This window comes from Drosophila miranda, chromosome XR, assembly GCF_003369915.1.
Source record: "Drosophila miranda strain MSH22 chromosome XR, D.miranda_PacBio2.1, whole genome shotgun sequence".
NCBI classification, from domain to species: Eukaryota; Metazoa; Arthropoda; class Insecta; order Diptera; family Drosophilidae; genus Drosophila; species Drosophila miranda.
In genome coordinates this window covers 28,273,036-28,294,492 of record NC_046674.1, presented here as the reverse complement: position 1 = coordinate 28,294,492, position 21,457 = coordinate 28,273,036, and the positions used below count along the sequence as shown (strand labels likewise).

Here is a 21,457-nt window from a genome sequence, read left to right as displayed (position 1 = left end):
TGGGGGGAGGCAGTTATGCTCATGCTCCTTTATCTTATCTTTATCGTTATCGCATATACATCGACTGTTTTCTATCGGATATCGCTTGCTATCGATTTCTTCTCAAAATAATAATTCGTTGTGACTAAACAAAACTCTTTTTGTGTCGGTGGTAATATGCATTGATTGTTGCATATAATAATAATACTGCGATATAAGTCAAGCCACGATTAGAAAGGAATCATAAGATCGAACCGACCCAGTGACATTCTAACATTTGCATCTGGATTCCTTTTAGGTCATTTATTCATTCATATCATGACTCCGCAAGGCCGAAGAGAGCGCAAGAGATGGAGTCTTGGTAATCGGATAACTTTTGATGGGAAAGTACTCTTTTGGTAACATCAGCACGTGTGGATAGCACACGACTTTGGATACGCCCAATGACTAATCTTTGATATTGATGATCTTAAGCCTGCTCTAAAAGAGTGTTTTACGATTTGATAGAGTGACACGGATAACTCTACAGGTAGGGCCAAGGACAAGGATGTTAAAAAAATGCGGCATCAGACACAGTGAGAAGGAACACCCTTTGGTCTAAGGGTACTAGACGGGCTATTAATTCTGATTCATCTGGCAAGACAATGATCACATGTCCACGATGTCGCAGCCTTCTTCGAGCTGACTGACTAAAATTGTTAGTCTTTCCATACCAACTGGCCCAGGGGAGTAGGACCCGGCGAGCTCTTATTTTTTGGTACTCCAAGGAACGGAGTGTAGATTCTTCTTAAGACGTATCCACGTGGATACGTATCCACAATGCAAGAGTGATGGAGCGCACTGAGTCACATCTATGTACACGGTGCAGCTTACATGATATATATATTTTTGAAATTATATTTTTACATATTTCCCTTTTACATGATGAATACAGCAGTAGGATAGGGATATATAGAAATGTATGTACAATATAGTTTATTCCGATCTAGGGGCGGGGATCGGTTAAATATAATACAGGTTTCTCAATCTTCGACACCTACAATATTTATTCGGGTGTGTTGTGTGTGTGCATGTGTGTGGATCATCTGCTAATGGTATGATGCACACAAACTACACTTGGCTTAATCGAAATACTTGCATAGCTTTAAACCTAATTGTGTGTGTTGTTTTTTTGTATATATGAATATTGGGTTATTTTTTCCATTTTTTTCTGTGTGCCTGCAAATTTACTATTTTCTCTCCTAAAATTTTTTACAAATATTCCTTACGTTTTTTTTTCCAAAAATCTCTGGGCTCTAATCTTCCTTTTCTTTCTTCTATTTTGTACGTTTGTTTTTTTATCGTCTCTCATTCCGTTAAAGCTTAAACTTAAATTTATGAGAAAGACAGAGATAGAAAGAGTGGTATAGAGAGAGTGAGAGAGAGGGAGAAAGAGAGAAACAAAATCATGAGACGGGTGGGGTTCGTGGTTCGGGGGTACACTGGGAAAATCATGAGGGCGCGAAATACTAAATCTACTTTTATATTTGCACTACTAGCTAATGCTAGGAAAAGTCTGAGCCCGCGACTACATCGTGACGCGAGTCCGGCTATTGGGGAATGATATTATGGCTTGGCTTTTGGGGCTCCGTCAGGCCCATTCTTCAGCCCAGTTTACGGCGACGCGGTAGTGGAACCGTGGATGTAGTCGCTGTGTGAGCCATCACCGGCAGTGCCAGGGCCACGGGTGGTGCAAAACCACCGCCTGCATACTGCAGATGCTGCACCACCGACAGTTGGGGCTGCTGCTGCTTGAGCAGCTTGGCGGCGGCGTGTGCTTCCGCAGCCACCACTGGGTAGACCAGATCGGATCCGAGCCCTCCGGCTGTGTTGTTGATGCTGCTGCTCTCGCAATCGTCGTCGTCTGAGATCAGTGATATGCTGAGGTCGCTGGACAGCTTGAGGGATATGGGCGTGGGGGGCGATGGCGCCACCAGAGGCGCCACTTTGGCACGCAGGGCTGGCGACAGCTTCTGCAGCTGCTCGGGCAGCAAATCGTGCGTGTACTCAGGTACTCCGCTGGACGCGAGACCCTCACGCAGCTTGCTCAAGGAGAGCTCGTAGATGCGATTCGCAATGACCGTATGCACGGTGGTTTCGTCCGGCAGAGTGGCCGTAATGCCGCTCCCGACATCTACCTCCAGATATCCGTCGTTGCCGTTGCCGTGACCGCTGTTGCTGCTGGCGGCTCTGCCCATGCCATTGGTGGTTGCTGTGTGTGGCGGTGCTGACGGTATGTTGCAGGCTTTGTAGTTACCGGAGTGAGGCGGGTGGGAGTGTCGCAGGCGTGCCTGGCAGTTGGCAGTGGTGGTATTTCGCGGCACCAGAGACACAGTAACCTCTTCGACGGTCTCCGAGAGTGTTAGCGGTGCCAGCGGTGGGGGCGAGCGCATCGAGTGCTGCCTGCGCACATACTTGGCGATGGCATTGTCGTTGTTCTCGTCATCACTGGTTATCAGTATGCTCTCAGTCAGAGATTGTGAGTGTGTGGATGTGGATGTCCCCCGCCCCAACACACATGTAGTTGTCACAGCGTTGCCCTGGGACATGCCGTGTTTTGGGACCCTTCGCTGTGTGTATCCCCTGCTGGCGCCGCCGCCTCCGTCGTGTTGGTGGATGCTGAGTGTGGTTGCAGGCATAAGCAGCAAGTTCGGCTGATGCATGAACAGGCTGTTGCACGTTGATGACGCACCTGCCGGTACTGGCTTTGGCCTCGGCTCTACAATCGCGTTAACGTCGTTGGTGTCGTCGTCGTCGTCTGACAGCAAATCGATAGTGACATCTGCAGGCAGTGTGGCAGCGGCCAGAAGATGATGCCTTTGCAGCGTTGCTGGGCAACGCCGTCTGCCACGTTCAGTCTTAGAGGCGAACGCCTGCTGGGCGCGCATCTCGGCCTTGCAAGTCTGTTGGTGCTCACGCAGGCGCTCCATCCATTTGCAGCGGCGTCGTTTGAGGCGCCTGTTGTCGAATAGCCTGGGCGATATGTAAAATGGTTCGGAATGTCTTTGAGTCATATCTGAAAGTTGAAGAAAGAAGACATATGGTGAAATCTGTAGACGATGGCATCCAGCGGACTCTTCTTGCTGCTTGCTTGCCCAACCGTTCAATTGCGTTCCGATTGTTGTTCCTTCCTTCGTTTGCGCTCCTTTCCTAGCTCTTGTTTGCCGATGGGGCGCCGTGCGAATTGTCCAGCAACTGTTGCACCTCCGCCACCAGCAACACCACCTCCACCACCACCACCACCACTACCACCAACGCGAGTACAGTTAGATCTGCTGGCGCTGTTGTTACGGCTGCTGCAACTTGCATAATTGCGTCTCAGTGGAAAATGCACTCTCCCGTAGGGGCTGCCCTGGTTTAGGCGCTCTGCCACCTTATGCACAACATTTTGATTTGGGAACTTTGCCGCGTTCGTTAGTTTTCTGTACGCAATGCAGCTAAATGTTGCGCTTTTGTTGTATTTTTTGTGATTCCGAGTCTGTTTATTTTGTGGTAGTAAGTGTGACCGCGGTCAAAATATACCGTAAGGGCCTTAGAAAAATACCAAAAACTACCGTACATATACCGATGAAAAAAACCAACTTATTTCCTCACTATATGAACAGGTGAACAACTTAAGATAAACCATGGACAATAATACTGTTTGTAAATCCTTGTTGCAAATCCTACTCTTTACTTAGAAAAAAATTGCTATCTTTCTTCAAGTTTTATCACCTTCGGGGAGTATATTTATCTTCCTCCTGGTCGACAATGGGTTAATCGTTCTCTCTGCGAGATCGGAAATCCGAGTCCGATTATAATACTCGGCTTAATATTACTAGCTAGGTAAGACTGTAAACCTTGACAATATAATTGTATCCGATTGATGACTCAATTTTCTACAAAATATGCTGGTTTTTAAATCTCTTATTATTGGTTTAAACAAATAAGTTAACGTCATGAATGTATGAATGTAGGGACATTTTTCGATGAAAGGTATATTCTTGCGATGAAAAATCTGTCCACGAAGAGAGAATATCGCAGAACGAGGCAGCAAACAACCGGTTTCGATACTATCGACTGGACAATCGCTAGACCTGCGCGCCAAAGTGGAATTTGAATGCATCCAGTGGAATAAATTTAGGAAAGCTTTGGTTTTATGCCGGGAAGCACGATTTGAGAGAGCGAAAATTAAAAAAACTTGCTGTCGGAAGTTCATAATGATTATTGATTGATAAAATTAATGATATATATATTGTAAAGAACCGACTAATCGTAAATATACCTTCAAATCAATTTCGACGTCAAAATATACAGAAAAGTGTTTTTTATACTGTGTATGGTCACACTAGATGAAGGAACTGCATGTAGCAAGCAACCTTGTCTGTCGGCTGGTGACACTATTCAATTTCACATTCGACGCGCTAGTGTATTATTCTGACATGCTTGGCGCCAAATTTAAAATAATTTTAATTTAAAATATAATTTAAAATAAACATCCGCTCAGCATCCCAAAGCAGGAATCAAAGAAGCCACCCACAGCCAACTCCATCTGGCACCCAGCTAAAGCATCTTTGAAACCCACTACCAAGAGTCCAAAAAAATTAATAGAAATAATCATAGAATCCACAAAATCCACTCAAAATCTACTCATAGTGCTACAATAACAACTATCAAGGAGAATTTGGCGCCACCCACAATTTTGAGACCCACTCAACCTGGCAGGCGCAGGCGCTCTGACGCCCTGCACTCAAGCGAAAGCTTTCACTCGAATCGAACTGCAGAACTTTCACTCGAGCGTTTCGATTTTAGATTCTATTTGTCCAATTGAATTGTTTTTATTTGTATTTTTCAATTGTTTTGACAGACTGCAATCTGAGCATTTGGTGGAGGGTGGTGTCCTGTTTCGAGGAAGCCTGAGTCCTCACTTCTCCTGAGGTGTTTTCATGTTCAACTGAAAGAGAGCTAACAGGAGATATCGGTCTTATCAACGAGCGGCAAATATATTCCCTATGGGTATAGAAAATGATCGAGTCGAAAGGGGTCCACAGTCCACATTCTACATTCCAGTCAGCGATAGAATCATCTTCTGCTGGATCCGTTGATTATCTTCCAAAGGCAAGTGATAAAATGAAAGTACGGAAGAGCGCAATCGAGGACGCACAATATACAGAAGACCCATGAGAAAGGGGAAATCCATGCAGCGATGCAGATCTTTGATGCAGATGCAGCTGCAGTTGCAGTTGCAAGAGCTCTCCTTGTGTGCGGAGATGGCATGCAAGCCCCTCAGTGATGCTGAATCTACTCCTGCAGTAACCCGCAGGTGGACTTAGCCCAGGCTTAGAATAGACTACGACACGCCAAGGTAAACTCTAACTAAGATACTGAATTGCCGCCACGGCAACATTTCAGATCAGTCGCATCGCGACCGCAAGGCCCTGAAGCCCAGCTTAGCTGCACCGATGCCATGCCTCTGCAGTGGGAGTGGACCAACATTACCTGACACAAACTACACAGAGAAGAGTGCGGGCCAGAGCTTAAAGAACTGAATCGTGGGAATGCCTAAAAGTCAAATGAGCTCCAGCAGCGGTGGCAGGGATGGGGATCCTCTTTAAGTAATTCACGCGAATGGCTCATTTCCCTAGCAGAGGGCAGCACAAGGGCGGGGCTGGTGTTGGGCCAGGGGCAGGGGCAGGGGCAGGGGCTGCCCTTGGCGAAGGATACCGCTAGTAGATAGGGCTACTGAGGCAGAAGGGGAGAAAGGAATGGTAAGACAATAGACAGGAACCACAACAGAAATTATAGACTCTGGCTGGGTCGGGCTTGACTGGGAGTTGGAGTTGAGTTTGGCGCTCGCTGTGCGCTTGAATGCCGGCGTTGCACCGTCTCCTGTCTCTCGTTCTATGTGACTGCGTGTGTGTGTGTGTTTGTTGGTTGTGTTTGTGGATTGCACTTTGGCCGTTTAAATCCGTATCCGTGGAGCACACAGCACAGGCACAGGCACAGACACAGGCACAGCCGCGTCTTGGCGCGCCACACGCAGACGTAATCGACTCGCTCTAGCTTTGACTCCGTCTCCGGCTTCGTCCAGGACCCTCTGCCAGCAAACGCTTCCTGACTCAGTCAGACCCATAGCCAAGTCCTGCCCGACCCGACCCGACACGACCCGCCCTTCACATTAAAATGAATTCCCTTTGTAAAGACAACAGTGGAGGAAAGAAGGAGCACCAAGGACTAAGAACTGAGAGTCGGGAGTCGAGAGCTGGAAGTCGATTTGAATGAATGCACGTCCTGGCTGCTCCTCAGCCCCGATGCTGTAGCTGTAGCTGAAGCTGAGGCTGATGCCAGGTCTGACGACTCCAAGGAGATGGGAGTGGTCCCTCGTCATGGTTCGCCCACTCCCTCTCTCCCCGATGATGGAGTCGGCGGAGTCGATGGGGCGCCTGCCGCCGGCCCCGCCGCGTCTTTAAGTGTTTGCCATCCTTAGGTGTTGAGTTTGCATTGTCTTTTTGTTTTCGCCGTCTGCCGCAGTTGTTTTGCTTTAGACATTCCCTTCCCCTTCCTCATGCACTGCCCTTCCACGGTGCTGCCCTTTTTTTATTGTGTTTTGGCATTATGCCAAATGTGCAAAGCCAACAAAATACCAAAAGATTGCACATTGCACCTGTCCTTGGAAGCGGCACTTTGGCCTAGGGCCTCGGGTGTGGGGACCGGGAATATCCTTTGGCTTCTGGTTTCGGAAGGAATATTTCAGAGTCGTCCTTGCTGGCTCTTGTTGCACATGGCCGGCCAGGCTTATTGATGCTGATGCTGCTGCCTCAGGCTGATGCTGATGCTGATGGAGCTCTCCCATGGCTCTCTCCTTGATGATCATTTAAGTGCTCGGGAGTCTCAAAAGTGCTCTTTGGAGACAGCCAGTAGATCGGTGGTCAGCTGAAAATGCATTTTCACTTTCATCTGCTATTCTGAGAGCGATTTCGAGGCAAGTGGAAATCGATCCGATTTGGGGCATGTCTCGAGAGTGCCACAAGCGGCTTTTACTTTGAGTACAAAACGTGGATTCGCATCGCAGTCTGCGACAGCTGCAGAAGCTCAGAGAGTACGATAATTGGAATCCGTGCATGTCCAGCAGCGCCGACAATTAGATGGCCGTCCTTTTGGCCATTGTCCATTCGCCGTTTGCCCACTGACCTCCCCCCTACTCCCGTGTTCCGCTGTCTATTGACATTATTATAATTATCGAGCAGGCAGAATGGATATGGGAATGGCAATGGGGATGGAAATGGCCATATGCCCGAGTGGTTCACCGACTGAGCAGATGGTCCGTCTAAGTGGACTCTTAGGTGGACGGCAATCAAAGGCGGCGCACCTGAAGCGGTGGAGATACGAGACCTGCAGGTGGGCAGGACAGCAGGACAGCAGGACAGACGGCTATAGGACAGCAGTATCGGTGGCCGGGTCTGTGGCACTGTGGCAGTGCCAGGGGCATGAGTCTGGGGTAGCGGTAAGTAGAAATTTGCGTCAATAGGATTGTTAAAGAGGCTTAAGTTAAATGGGAAAACTTCCGAATCAATGAACTGCAAATTGCATGCGAAATGCCAAAACGAAAATGTCGCCGGCCCCGGCTCAGGTCCAGCCGTACAACTGAGCAGCGTGTCCTTGTGAGTGTGTGTGTTGCACGCACGTCAATGTATGTATGTAAGTGGCGTGGGACTGTGTGGGAGAGTCCTGGAAACCGGAGTGAAGTCGCCAAATAAACAAGCGCGGGACAAAAATGTATTTATACACAGATCCATATGGGAATGCCACAAATGACACACCGTGAATGTGTCGTTCTCTTGCCAAGTTTGTATCCGTGACCACAGCCTGGACCTAGTGCAACGGCAATAAATATCCTTTTTGGGCCATTGCGAGACGCTTGTAAATTCATCCTTCCGTGCGGGAATCGGAGTCTTCAAGCAGCAGCTCTCAGAGCTCTCGTTGAAGGAGAAAAACTGAGTTTATTTCATAAATTTCGGATTGTCTTTGGTCTCCTTCTCGACTGCAATAGTCTGAGTCGCAATCCCAGACTTAGTCCCCAGTTTCCCCACTAGAACTCAGCCCGCCCCAGCCCTAGACTGACTCAGTTAATGGCAATTTCATTTTCTTCGGCAACTTACATACGAGATAGATACATATATGTACATACATATGTACGTAGAGACGATGACAGGAGATTCAATTTCGCGCATTGTCTTTTTGCTCAATCCGTTTTTGGGGCACAAACACTCGGTCTTTTTTGGTGGAGACTCTGCTCGTAAACTTCAGAAATATGTTCCATGATGGCAGCCAGGGTAGAGAGGGGCCTGGGCCTATACTATACAGTGACGGGAGAGTTCGTCCCCGACTGCATGTGGGCTCCACATGTGTGTCTACTAATCTGGACGAAGGATACGTGCTGGTGTATATGTGAGAAGAGATGGCAGCTGGTGGCAGGAGTGTGAGTGTGAGTGCGAGTGGTCGTGGGCGTGGGCGTGGAGGGGACTGCTTGTGGCACTCGTACGGGTCCTGTGACGTTTGTCTGTGTATTATCCTCGGTAATGCATGCAAAGATGCTGCAAAGTAGCTTAATACTTTATGCTCGCAATGAAAAGCCTTTTTACGATCGCATTATGCTTGTACCTACTTATATTTCTGTAGTTATATCGTGCGTCTATTCGATACACATACTCCCCAACCCACCAGCCCCATGCAAAAGATACAAGAGGGTTTGTGCGACGACTATAAGTGTGTGTCGCATTAACTTGCACGAGTCTTGCACGAGTGTGCTGTCTGTCGTCTGCCGTCCACCGTCTGAGAGTCCTCTCGCTCTTTTCGCAACTTGTAGCCGTATCGCATTTTACACCAGGGTGGGTGCATGTTAAATGTGCGACACCCATGTCGTATGAGTGATATCTCCAGTGCATAAACTATGCAATAAATAAGTTTATTATCGCTGCTGCTCTGCTTTGCAGAATAGTCTCATATCCCCCCCCCCCCTCCACACGGATGGCTGCGATTCAATATTGGGGTACCCAGTGGGACTTTTATGAGCCACTGGTACGTACCTCGGACTTGGAGTTGGTGCTGGGTATCTGTCAGCTCTTCTTCATTGCTTGCAAGGCTACCTGCTCGTGTTTCGCGTTTCGTGTCTCGTGTGTCCCAACGCTGCCTAATTGGCCTTGGCTTTTCCGCTAGCCAGGTGTCCCTGTCCTCCTATCACCCTTTCCCACTTTGCGCTTGGCGACAGTTTGGGTCCCGCAATCGGCCTGCAAAGGTCGAGCTGCTGCACCACACACACACACACACACACACATATTTACATGTCCATTGGGGGCTTTGGTTTCACGGCTCTCCCGCCAGTGAAATATATTTTGTGCAGTAGTACTAGCAGTAGTCCGAGGAAATTGTTTTGTTGCTGTCGTGCCCGTTCCCGTGCCAGTGTCCGTGCCCCCATTTGTTGGTAGTTGCTGTCGTCGTTTTTCGGTTTCTCTCTCTGTGTGTGCCTTGGTTTCCTTTTGCATTGTTGTAATTATTTTGCTGCCGCTGCCGCTTCTAATTAATACAAATGGTTTGATACACAATAAAGATTTTTCAACTTGGCTCGTTACTGGCATTCGCATTCCCCTCGTCCCGCTGCCCCGTCCGAGCCACGGTCCTGCAGGTCCGATGCTTCTGCTGGTTGTCCTGCGTTGTCCTCGTTGAAGAAAAAAGTTTTCCCATTTCGGAAAGTTTTTATTTTGTGCTGCCTCCTCTCACGCCCTCATACCGCACTGCTGTTCCCTCCTCTGCTGCTCCTCCCACCCTCGCATATACTTCTGCAGCTCCTTTTGGCCTGCAGTTGCACTGACACACATACACACACCCGGCCCCCCGGACCCACGGCCCGACCTCTGCACCGTTATCTCTCTTTTGTTTTGGAGCTTTTGCTTTTGGTTTTGCCTTTGCCTCTTCGACATCTCGCCAGCGTCATCATCGGAAGGCTGCTTCTTGCTTCTCTCACAGCGTCTGCTGCCGTCTTCATCAACGTGCATTGTTTTTGTGTAATTTTGCAATAAACAGCAAAACAATTTCCAAAAAAAAAGGAAAGGAAAGCAGAGCACAGAAGAGGAGCCGGCAGGAACAACGACAAAGCAAAGGATGTAACGTTTTGCCAAGTGGAGCAACACTGAGCCAACCGCCGTGCAAACGGGGGTCGGGTCGGCTCGGTCTCTCAGGCAAAACGAAGGCAATGCTAAAAACCCAGTTAAAAAGTTGCCCTACGCTGTTGCCCCTGCCCCTTCCCCGCCGCCCAGCTGCCATGCACTTATAAGTGCGACCAACCAACTGTTCATCCGCCATTTTCGCAATGTTCTCTCCAGCAGTAGAATGAGCAGCAGCAGCAGCAGCAGCAGGCAGTGTGGCAGAAATACTTTTGGTTGCGTTTGTGGAAGGCAAATGTTATGCCTTCATTTAATATGTGAACTGCTGGACGTAGTGGCCGGTTTCTGTGGCATGGAACACGAAGGGGAGGCCCGCCCATCCGTGGAAGCAAATTGAGACCTTGGATGCGGATGGAATGGCTTCTGGGGGCCTAGTTTGCATGTGGAGCAGTTAATTTGTTATTGTTAGTGATTACTCCTTGCTGGTCTGCCTAATTGAAATATATTTAGTAAAGTTTGCGTTCAATTTGCATTAAATTCTGTTTAAATATTGGTCTGCATATGTCCCTTGGGGCCGCTTGGACAAACTTGTAACGAGAATTCTGAACTCTCAACTCATTTCAATTCCACTCTCATCCAAAGTGGAGTCCCGCATTAGCATTGGCCAAGTGCCACAAAAGGAAATGAACTGACGCGCTGGCTGGAAAAGGGATTGGGCAGGATAGGGGAAGGGGAAGCGGATAGGGGCACAACGATGAGCACTAAGCCAGCTTAATGACCACTCATTACCGCTAATTGATTTCAATTAAATCACGCTCGAAAGCGGCAGCTAAGACGCTGGCACACACACACACACACACACACAGCGGAAGTGCGCCAATGTAGCCGCAACAACTTAAACAACAATTACAGAAATAATCAGGAAACGGAACAAGCAGCACCAACAACAAAAACCAACAGCAACAACGGTTCTCCAAGGAGCAGGAACCAGTAGCGAAGCCAAGCCAAGCCAATCCGCAGCAGAGACTGTTCAGGCTGTTCAGGAGAACGGGCGAACGGGCGAATGGGCGAAATTTCTGAAAGTAAAACAAGCAAAAGCAAACACAGAGAACGGTCGGCAGAAGGAGGTGTTGAGGGGCTCCAAGTGTTTCTGCCACGTGGAACTCGCATACATCAAGTGACCGACCGACCACCCACTGTCGCTCTGCTCTGAGGCGTTCATACGGCAGTGGCAATGGAATGTGGTCCATATCGTGGCTTATCCCACGAACCAATTCGGAATAGCATCCACACGAACCAGCGGTCATAAATTAGGGCATCTTTACATAACTTCAGCTTCTTAACTCAATAAAAACGCCAACACTTGGACAGTGCGAACAGACAAGACGAGACGAGACTCGGATCCGGCCTAACGAGCCATCAGCCGGCGTCCCCTGCCCCCAGTCTCTGCCGTGGTCTACTTCCCCTGCCCCGAACAGCACTCGACCGTTGCGGCGGCAAAGATTTTCGGATAAAGTTAATTACAACTCATTGGGCATGCGGGATGAGAGAGAAGGGAGAAGGGAAGGAAGGGGAAGGGAAAAGTTAAGTTCTTACGATGGAGTGTGTTCCCATCCTCAGATCCGTCCACAGATTCTCTGATGGAGCAATTAACAATGAAACTACACTTTCTAATTGGATGAAAAGCTTTGCAAGTTTTCCTTCCGTTTTCCATTCTTTCTTGGCGGCTATCCGATGTGCTTCCCCTAACAGCCGCCGCGCTCGAAAGGCGGAGATAGGATGATGGCCTGTCCATCCGTCCGTCCGTCCACTTAAAAAAGCCCACTGATGAACTGAATGGTGCTCGGATCTGACACTACTACAGCAGGAAGAAAACGTACTGTCCATTCGAATCTTTAGCTTTCGATGTCAGCATTTGGACTCGTTGGACAGTGCGAAATTGTTTGCAAAATCGAAAAATTATAAGAAATGCTACCGGCTAGTCGTAATGTTCGTGTTATATGAACTACGAGTTGTTTCTGCAATGTTCGTGATAGGTCCTGGGGCCTACCTATGTATATTGGATTCAAAACAGCTAAAAAATCTACTGGATCCAAATGAATTGTTCTGTATACTCAAAATCAAATATCTTAAACTCAACAATACAATATTTTTCGTAGATGGAAACTGTGTATCGGGATCTTGATGATCTTGATCTTGCAGTAACTACGTAAGCCCCTTCCACGCGCTTACTCATACTCACTCACACGCTTTTTCTCGTGCAGTGAGCGCTCTTTGGCGGAGGGGAGCGAGGTGTAACTTCTGGTGTTGGAGAGAGAGTGGCATATGTAGCGGAATATAAATCCGAAGTGGAAACATGGAAACAGATTAAATATTTTACCTCTCTTATCAAATAGGTCATTAGGTGGTTATATCCTCTTGGCACTTGCAATCTTTCACTTTGCAAACACTTTCGGATTTACTTTTGAAAACGGAAAAATTGGTGCTCCTGTTATCGCAAAACACAAAACTGTTCCGTTTTCTGTAGCATTTTGGAGGATACGCACACATCACAGGAGAGCGGATACAACATTGGTTTGCTGTAGGTTATATAGTCTCTGAGATCTAAACCCTCAAAAATATGGGCCAAATCTGGAGAATACGGTGGATGGGGCAATTTGGCCGTGGCGACGTCGCGACGCGTCGGAGGTGTGAGCCCGGGCGTTGTCATGGTGAAAGAACACTTTTTTCTTCGACAAATGGGACCATTTTTTCTGTAACTCGGCGTCCAATCGCCCCAATAGTTCGATATAGTAGAGTCCTGTGATAGCTTTGCCCTTCTCCAGGTAGTCAATGCACATCACACCTTGTGAATCCCATAAAACGGTGGCCATCACCTTATCGGCTGATAAGTCTTCGCCTTCTTCGGAGCACGAGATTTTGTTTTTTTTTTTCAGTTTTATAACATCAGCGGATAAGCCCGCTTCCACACGTGGTCAAAAAAAAACTACGAGTCCGAATCGTCTACAATTTTGACAGCAGCCGTCTAAAAGAACTGCACGATAGTAAATCTTTTTTGCGATACTGGCACCATCGGGCGGTGAGGTTAAGTACTTATCAGACCACCGTCGTACATCTGTCGTTACCCAAAAAGTATAAAATATTATCTCATTCGAAGCCATTTCTTGACGCGACTTCCATTTTCCAGATCAATGATGAATCCAAATATTAATGAGGTGAGTGTTTAATAAGAACTGTCTTATTTTCCAAACTTATGAACTACGCATAAGAAAATATAACTTAATTAAAATTAAGACCATCGCTAAGAAAAGGTGCGATTTGCGGCACTTGTGCCCACGCTCATTCCTCCTAGAGATACCTACTGTCGGTTCCTGTTCACGTTCATGAACACCAATAAATAGGCGAAAATTGCATAGCTGAAACGTTATTCGTAAAGGTTATTTCTATAATATAGCATAGTATTAGGACTATATTGATATTTAAATAAATTGTAAAAACAACGAGGGGGAACGTTGTGAGTTGCTGCGGACACCGCAACTCTACGGTTATACCCGATACTAAGTCAGTATGGCTCTCCTCCGGCAGACGCCGCTAATATTAAACGACACGACAAAGAGTGCGTGCGAGAGAGACAGAAAGTCAGTCTGAGCGTGACGTCGGGCGCTGCGTAGCCACTGCAAATTGATTTGTTCCTATTGACTATAAAAATGATCTGATCTGATCCAGATTCAGCAATCTGATAGATATGGTCATTATCTATGATTCTGCGTTTTTAGTTTTCTCGAATGTGCAATATTGTGGATGCAACAGATTTTCGTCCTTTGTGTGGGCGGAAGGGGGTGGGGCGAAATTTTGAGATACACGTTTGGTTATTCTAGCCTTAAAAGTCTCTGAGATTTTTGAATATCCCCAGATTTTCGTCCTTTGCGGGGGCGGAAGGGGGTGTGGCGAAATTTTGCAACAAACTCGTCTCGGTCCGATATATTAGGAGTGTGGATACCAAATTTGGTTGCTCTAGCTTTTGTAGTCTCTGAGATCTAGGCGCTAATGTTTTACTCTAAGCAAAGCCGCCTATGCTACGTGTGTGTTAGAGAGAGACAGGGCGAGAAAAAATGAAATTGTTTTCTTGATGCTGGCTATAATAATAATACGATCCAATTCAAATTCCGCAGTCTTAAAGATATGGTCATTCTCTACAATTCTACGTTTTTGGTTTTCTCATATCTTTAAAATTGTGGATGCCACAGATTTTCGTTCTTTGTGGGGGCGGAAGTGGGCGGGGCGAAGTTTTGAAATATTTTTGTAGCAGTGACATATCACAGAAGTCTGGATCCAAAACATCGTTGCTCTAGCTCTTATAGTCTTTGAGCACTAGGCGCTGAAGGGGACGGACAGACGGACAGACGGACGGACGGACAGACAGACAGGGCTCAATCGACTCGGCTATTGATGCTGATCAAGAATATATATACTTTATGGGGTCGGAAACGATTCCTTCTGGACGTTACACACATCCACTTTTACCACAAATCTAATATACCCCAATACTCATTTTGAGTATCGGGTATAATAAGACCAACTATAACGAAAAAAAGTGTATATCTGCATCGGCCGGGAATCGAACCCGGGCCGCCCGCGTGGCAGGCGAGCATTCTACCACTGAACCACCGATGCTATGCATGTAGGTGGCGACAGATCAGTATTCGGCTTCCCCTCTGGCTACAGGGAGTAGGGAATCCCTCTGACTTCTCTCTAGTAGTACGCCACGACGGCAGAGATCAAGGCGTTTCCGTGGTGTAGCGGTTATCACATCTGCCTAACTCGCAGAAGGCCCCCGGCTCGATCCCGGGCGGAAAGATTTTTTTCCCTTGTCAAGCTCGTTCGTGTAATTTTGTCCTTAAGTTTATTGGGGGCATGGACCACATTTTAGGTGGTTGGAGCTTTGTCGGCGGAACTAAAATTATAGTAGGTTTTTCTTGGGTACCTCAAAGAATAAAAACGTCCCGATTTGTTTGTTAATTCAAAACGATTAAGCAAGGCATAAGCTTTGGCTTCGACTCCAGCGGAGCTTCATCGATACTCGACGCTGGAGGAGCAGCAATAAAGGTGCCGGTAGGGGTGGAGTAAGAAGCAGTACTCAGAAAAGAAGACCCAGGAGCCAGCTGCTTCCCAACTGGCTCTTTTTAGGAACTTTATCGGCATCCTTTACTTGGAGTCCTGCAAAGGCAGCAGCAGAGACAAATTCTTGGGCATTTTTCGAGGCTGCAGCTCCGTGGACGCTTCATATTCAATAGCAGCAAAGGCGCCGCCGACAACAAAGTCGCCAACAACAAATTAATACAAATAGCCTGCAGTGGTCTGGGCCATAGATTACACTTTCGCAGACAGATTCGCCCTTTGCTGGGGCTGTCTCGGCCGCTGGCGAAGTCCGTTGGCTACTTCCTGCAGGGTAGCTTGGGGCAGATCCAACCGACTAGCCCCTAAGACGAAGACTAAGGCTTTATCTTTCGCTATGTATGCGGTGATATTGTGTAGAGGGTATGTTAGGGTCTCGTCCAGTGGCCGCTGCTTGTGTGTGCTCTACCGAATCCAATCCTCCCACACTTGGCCTAAGCGTTCTCTCATCGGTGGCTATCATCTCCAATGCAGCCGCTGCCTTGCCTCCTTCCCAAAAGGCTTCTTTCTTCTGTTTGGCTCTCGGACTCGGACTCCGAGCAGGCTAATGCGCTTTAAGTATGCGGGATAGAGACGCGCTGTGGCACTGTGTGGCATGGTGTATGTACCCCCTCTGTACGTGTATATAGTAAATTATTTATTGGCATATTTGGCTTTTGAATCAAACACTTACGGATAGAACAGGGACAGGGACAGGGACGAGGACATTGAAGGCGAAAAGTGAAAAAGTTTTAATAGAATTTCTTGTTTGATATCCTTTTTTCGCATTGTGTTTGCTTTGAGCTGTGGCCCCAACCACAACCACAACAACAACCACAAATCCAGCTCCATCTCCAACTCTATTTCCGTCTCCGTCTCCAATACCAATCCCAATCCCAATCAAACTGAATCCCGCCATTTCGAGGCGTTAGTTACATTGTATCTCCTTCTTTGTTCGAGCTGCTGGCATGTTTGTCTATTTGCTGGGTCGTTTTGTTCGCACCTAATGTTTTGTTATTATTGCCCTTGGAAGTGTTTTGTTATGTTTTGTCGTGAGCCCTTGGCTCGCTCCTCCACTTTCTTTACTTCTTTCTACTCCTGCTCCTCCTGCACCTCCTGATCATCCAGCTTCTGTCTGTCACATTTTAAGGCCCAAAGCGAGTCAAAAGTCTAAGAGCACACTGGCTTTGGTGGGGTCTGATTTGGTCCTCGCACCAATTACTGTGCATACGTGATGAGGAGGATGAGAAGCCTCATGCACTCCTCTTCTCCCCCAAGGGGGCGACTAGTGCTTAATCCAATTACATAATTAGTCCAACTATGCGGCCAATAAAGTCGAGAGTCCGTGCTGCTTGTCTATGTCCGTGTTCATCCTGGGTGTCTGCTAAACAAATGCCATTGGTGACTGCATCGGTGGCAATCAGGTTTTTGTTACGATTCTTGTTTGTCAAACATATGATTTGATTTGGCCGAAAGCGCGCCGGGACTACATGTCGGAGGGTGGACTTTGGGGGCGGTGAGGGGAAATATGGCCAAAATATGGCGCTATAATAATTTTCAATGCAAAATTTACACATGCATAATTAATTAGTATCAAAAATTTAATACTCACACTTTGTATCTGCTTAAATATTTACACTTCGTGCCAAATTTGTATGCAAATCGCTTTGCTACAGACTGACAATAACGGGAATATTCATACACACACACACAGACAGACAGACACAAAAAGAGAGAGAGAGAACGAGAGACACACAAGCACCCACTCCTTCCACAGACAGACACACACACAAACACACACACACACACACACATACAGCCGCACGCGAAATGTCAGACAATTAAAAAAGCATACACCACAGGGCACTTGGCTAGATCCTAGGCCTGGTGCTTTTGGCCTCCTGTTCGTGACGGTTCTGCGCAGATGGCCACTGCTGTGGCCCGCCACTGTGTTGGGCAAACAGAATCGAAACGGGTTGCCTGCCGTTGGCGTTCCTATCGCTCCCTCCTGGCTCCCCCGTCGCCCTGGCCTGGCCCGGGGTGTGGGCGGATTGGACGGTGGAGCAGCTCTGTAGCCAGATGAATGGGTGGGTGGGTCGTTCTGTTGGTCGGTTGGACTGTCGGACGGTCGGTCGGTCGGTCGGTTGCTGCTGGCGTTGATTGTTGTTTTTGAAAACCCTTTTGGTGTTTGCATTTAACGAACAGCGCCACAACGACACAGCAACAGCAACAGCAACAACAATAGAGCCAATATAACAGGCACATGGATGGATGTGGATGTGGGACTGGATAGAATGGGAGCATGAGGGACTATTTGGAGCTGGCGAGGCGAGGGCTTGGGAAAAGGAAAGGAAAGGAAAGAGGATGAAGGGTCTGGGCACTGGGGCTAATAAAAGGCTCGTTACAATGAAAACAAATCAAATCGCAGGCCAAGCCATCATCCGTCAGACCAAAAGCAAATCCAAACGAAAATGAAACACGACTAACGAATGCCACCGACAAACAGGAAGTAGTTTGAATTTCCGGTGTCATTCGGATCTGCCTATGCCCAGCCATAGCACGAACCCACACACACAAACACACACCCACATGCGCTCCAGTGGATGCTCCTGCTCCTGCGTTTGCTCTTACTCTTTCCCGAATCACCGCTGAACACACGACCGCGACTATTGCGCCTAAATTTCCAAATTGATTACCGCCGGAGAATGGTTGGGCCGGACAGCGGCAGCGGCAGCGGCAGAGGCAATGGCCGGGGTCAACTCGGCTTCACTTTGAAATGCCATTAAAATGTATTTACAAACGCAAATTGATAGTGATTTTGGTTTGGTTTGGTCGGTTCCAGCTCCAACTCCAGCTCCGGACATGGCCATCTCGGTGGCGATGGGTCCATGGTCGGCTTGTGGTTCCAGAGTCTCAGCTTGAGCTTTGGATTGGTTTGGCTTCGGTCTCTCGCTCTGGCTATCCACGTGTTGACGTTTCGGCTTAGCCGTCGATTTGTCAGCACGCATCGCGAGTAAACCGTTCGTACGGTTCCAGGCTCCAGGTCTAGGTTCAGGTCTGCTGTGTGCTTGGGCTCCACATAAACCGCCCAGCGCCAACCAATGCATGCTCATCTCATCATTGGAGCCGCCTGCCCTTTGTGGCTTTTCAGCGATTGCGTGTGCCTATGCCCTGCTTGTGGATGGGGCCTGGATATGGGCATGGGTAGGGGTTTGGGGATGGGGATGGGTGTGCGTGTGCGTGTGCCTGAGTATCCTGTGGAATATAAAGAGTAGTTTTTGGCACTTAGCACGTCGACAGGTTGCCGATTAGCCGTACGCACCGGGAAACCTGTATGCCAGTGGAGGGTGGGGGATACATTTGGCTATAGGATTGGGATACTCCTTGGCTAATGTTAAGCAGGTGATGGAGATGGAGAGCGAATGCAAATCCCTTCTGTGTGCTTAATTGTTAAGTATTGTTGAAGTATTGTAGCCTGGGTCATCCACATACCACATGGACACAGACATGGACTGGGCTTGTAGATTCAGCAAGGATCAGACCGAGACAAACGACGACAAAGACGACAACTTTAACAGCAATTATTTTCAAATGAAATGCAAGTTCATTTAAAATGCAATTTCTGGCATGTGTCTAATATATGCAAACAATTTGCTTTGCTTTCAGGCAAAAAGGGACTCGGATCAGTCTATTGAATGTTTGCGTGTGCGTGTGCATGTGCGTGTGCGTGTCTACAGCCAGAGCCCAGTACAATAGCAACAACAATGATAAATCAATATGCAAAAGAACGAGACCGCTCACGAGCCAACTTGGTAAACAAGAAGCGTGACAAAATGATAAAGTGTCGACTCCACCATAGCAATGGCGATGGCGATGGCGATGGCGATGCCGATGGCTCAGAACCCAACTTAGGGCTCCGTGTGGGGGCACACAGGGTGTTTTGTGTGACACTCAGTGACAGAGGGGGAGAGCACAGCAGAGCAGAGAAAGGCAGGGCAGGGCAGAGAGTCTACCATAGCAAAGTGAGCAATAAACATACGCGATTAAATTCATTATGAACACTTGAACAACACACAATACGAATGCGAAATGACAGACCTGATTGCATGTGTGTGTTTGCCTCTGGGTTGCCTCCTCGTCACACACCCACACACACACAAACACACACACACACACACACGGGGGTCGAGTCAAAGTCGGTCCCACATCAATTTAACATTGTTTTGCCGCCTTCCACCGTCTGCCGCCGGCCTGGACCTGGCCCCGGCTCTGGCTCTGGCCACCCACATTGGGGCCCTGTTCGTGACTTGTGTGCTTGAGGACTAAGGACGAAGAGCTGTGGCTGGGCCATCGCACTTGTTATTCTTCGGTTTTTCTAATTGTATGTGCAAGTGATTGGAGTGTGCGTGTGCGATTACTAATTGCATTGCTGATATTAAATCAACATACTTCCGCACTGATTTCTCACGGAGATCCAGAAGAGTCCCCATCCCATCGCACATTCTGAACCTGCTCTGAACTGTTGCATTTGTCATACTCGAGGTGGGATTTTGAGGGCCACCTTCCATTGGAGCAGTGGATCTTGTACGTTCCTACGAAAAAATGCAATAAAAGGAAAAGAATAAAACAGTCAAATTCTAAAAAAGATTTCTATTCCTCTATGCATAGTACTTTAGTTGCCCTATATTCACAAAAAAAAAAACGAGGGGGAACGTTGTGAGTTGCTGCGGACACCGCAACTCTACGGTTATACCCGATACTAAGTCAGTATGGCTCTCCTCCGGCAGACGCCGCTAATATTGAACCACACGACAAAGAGTGCGTGCGAGAGAGACAGAAAATCAGTCTGAGCGTGACGTCGGGCGCTGCGTAGCCACTGCAAATTGATTTGTTCCTATTGACTATAAAAATGATCTGATCTGATCCAGATTCAGCAATCTGATAGATATGGTTATTATCTATGATTCTGCGTTTTTAGTTTTCTCGAATGTGCAATATTGTGGATGCAACAGATTTTCGTCCTTTGTGTGGGCGGAAGGGGGTGGGGCGAAATTTTGAGATACACGTTTTATAGTAAGATCTAACAGGAGTGCGGATACCAAATTTGGTTACTCTAGCCTTAATAGTCTCTGAGATTTTTGAATATCCCCAGATTTTCGTCCTTTGCGGGGGCGGAAGGGGGTGTGGCGAAATTTTGAAACAAACTCGTCTCGGTCCGATATATTAGGAGTGTGGATACCAAATTTGGTTGCTCTAGCTTTTGTAGTCTCTGAGATCTAGGCGCTAATGTTTTACTCTAAGCAAAGCCGCCTATGCTACGTGTGTGTTAGAGAGAGACAGGGCGAGAAAAAATGAAATTGTTTTCTTGATGCTGGCTATAATAATAATACGATCCAATTCAAATTCCGCAGTCTTAAAGATATGGTCATTCTCTACAATTCTACGTTTTTGGTTTTCTCATATCTTTAAAATTGTGGATGCCACAGATTTTCGTCCTTTGTGGGGGCGGAAGTGGGCGGGGCGAAGTTTTGAAATATTTTTGTAGCAGTGACATATCACAGAAGTCTGGATCCAAAACATCGTTGCTCTAGCTCTTATAGTCTTTGAGCACTAGGCGCTGAAGGGGACGGACAGACGGACAGACAGACAGGGCTCAATCGACTCGGCTATTGATGCTGATCAAGCATATATACTTTATGGGGTCGGAAACGATTCCTTCTGGACGTTACACACATCCACTTTTACCACAAATCTAATATACCCCAATACTCATTTTGAGTATCGGGTATAATCACAATAATCGAACTTACGCTTTAATAGCTAAGTATATCTTGTTTTTCCGTCCGTCTGTCTGTCCGTCTTGTGTGAAGAGACGAGTGTAGTCTTCTTGTGGGATCCACAATTTCGCAAGACGAGAGCACCAAAACGCAGAATCATAGAGAATGGACCATATCTATAGCCAGAAGGGACAAATTAAATTGCAGTGGCCACGCAACTCCTTCCACGCAATTATCCATTCTCTGTCTCTCTCTCTCACACACTCTTCGTCGTGCACTGTGCGCCCTCTGGCGAGATATGTAATACGGCTGAAGTTGGTGTGAGAATAGAAAAAAAGCGATGCCAAACGACATATAAAATATATTGCA

At 47.5% G+C, this 21,457-nt stretch overlaps 1 protein-coding gene and 2 non-coding genes across 3 annotated transcripts; 1 reads left to right on the top strand and 2 right to left on the bottom strand.

Annotated features, from left to right (window-relative positions):
- Positions 1-921: 921 nt before the first annotated feature.
- Positions 922-3,530, bottom strand: LOC108153132 (protein a6). Its single transcript, XM_017282920.2, has 2 exons — positions 3,119-3,530; positions 922-3,034 (listed from the first exon to the last, which is right to left on the bottom strand). The coding sequence occupies exon 2, from the start codon at positions 3,030-3,032 to the stop codon at positions 1,623-1,625; it is 1,410 nt and encodes a 469-aa protein (XP_017138409.1). The 5' UTR covers positions 3,033-3,034; positions 3,119-3,530; the 3' UTR covers positions 922-1,622.
- Positions 3,531-14,760: 11,230 nt separating this feature from the next.
- Positions 14,761-14,831, bottom strand: Trnag-gcc. The gene has a single exon. It is a non-coding gene; the product is annotated as a tRNA-Gly (tRNA).
- Positions 14,832-14,942: 111 nt separating this feature from the next.
- On the top strand, positions 14,943-15,015 carry Trnav-aac. The gene has a single exon. It is a non-coding gene; the product is annotated as a tRNA-Val (tRNA).
- Positions 15,016-21,457: the final 6,442 nt, after the last annotated feature.

Bases quoted from the DNA above. Each gene is read 5' to 3' on its own strand.
- LOC108153132 (XM_017282920.2), bottom strand. From the start codon at position 3,032: ATGACTCAAAGACATTCCGAACCATTTTACATATCGCCCAGGCTATTC.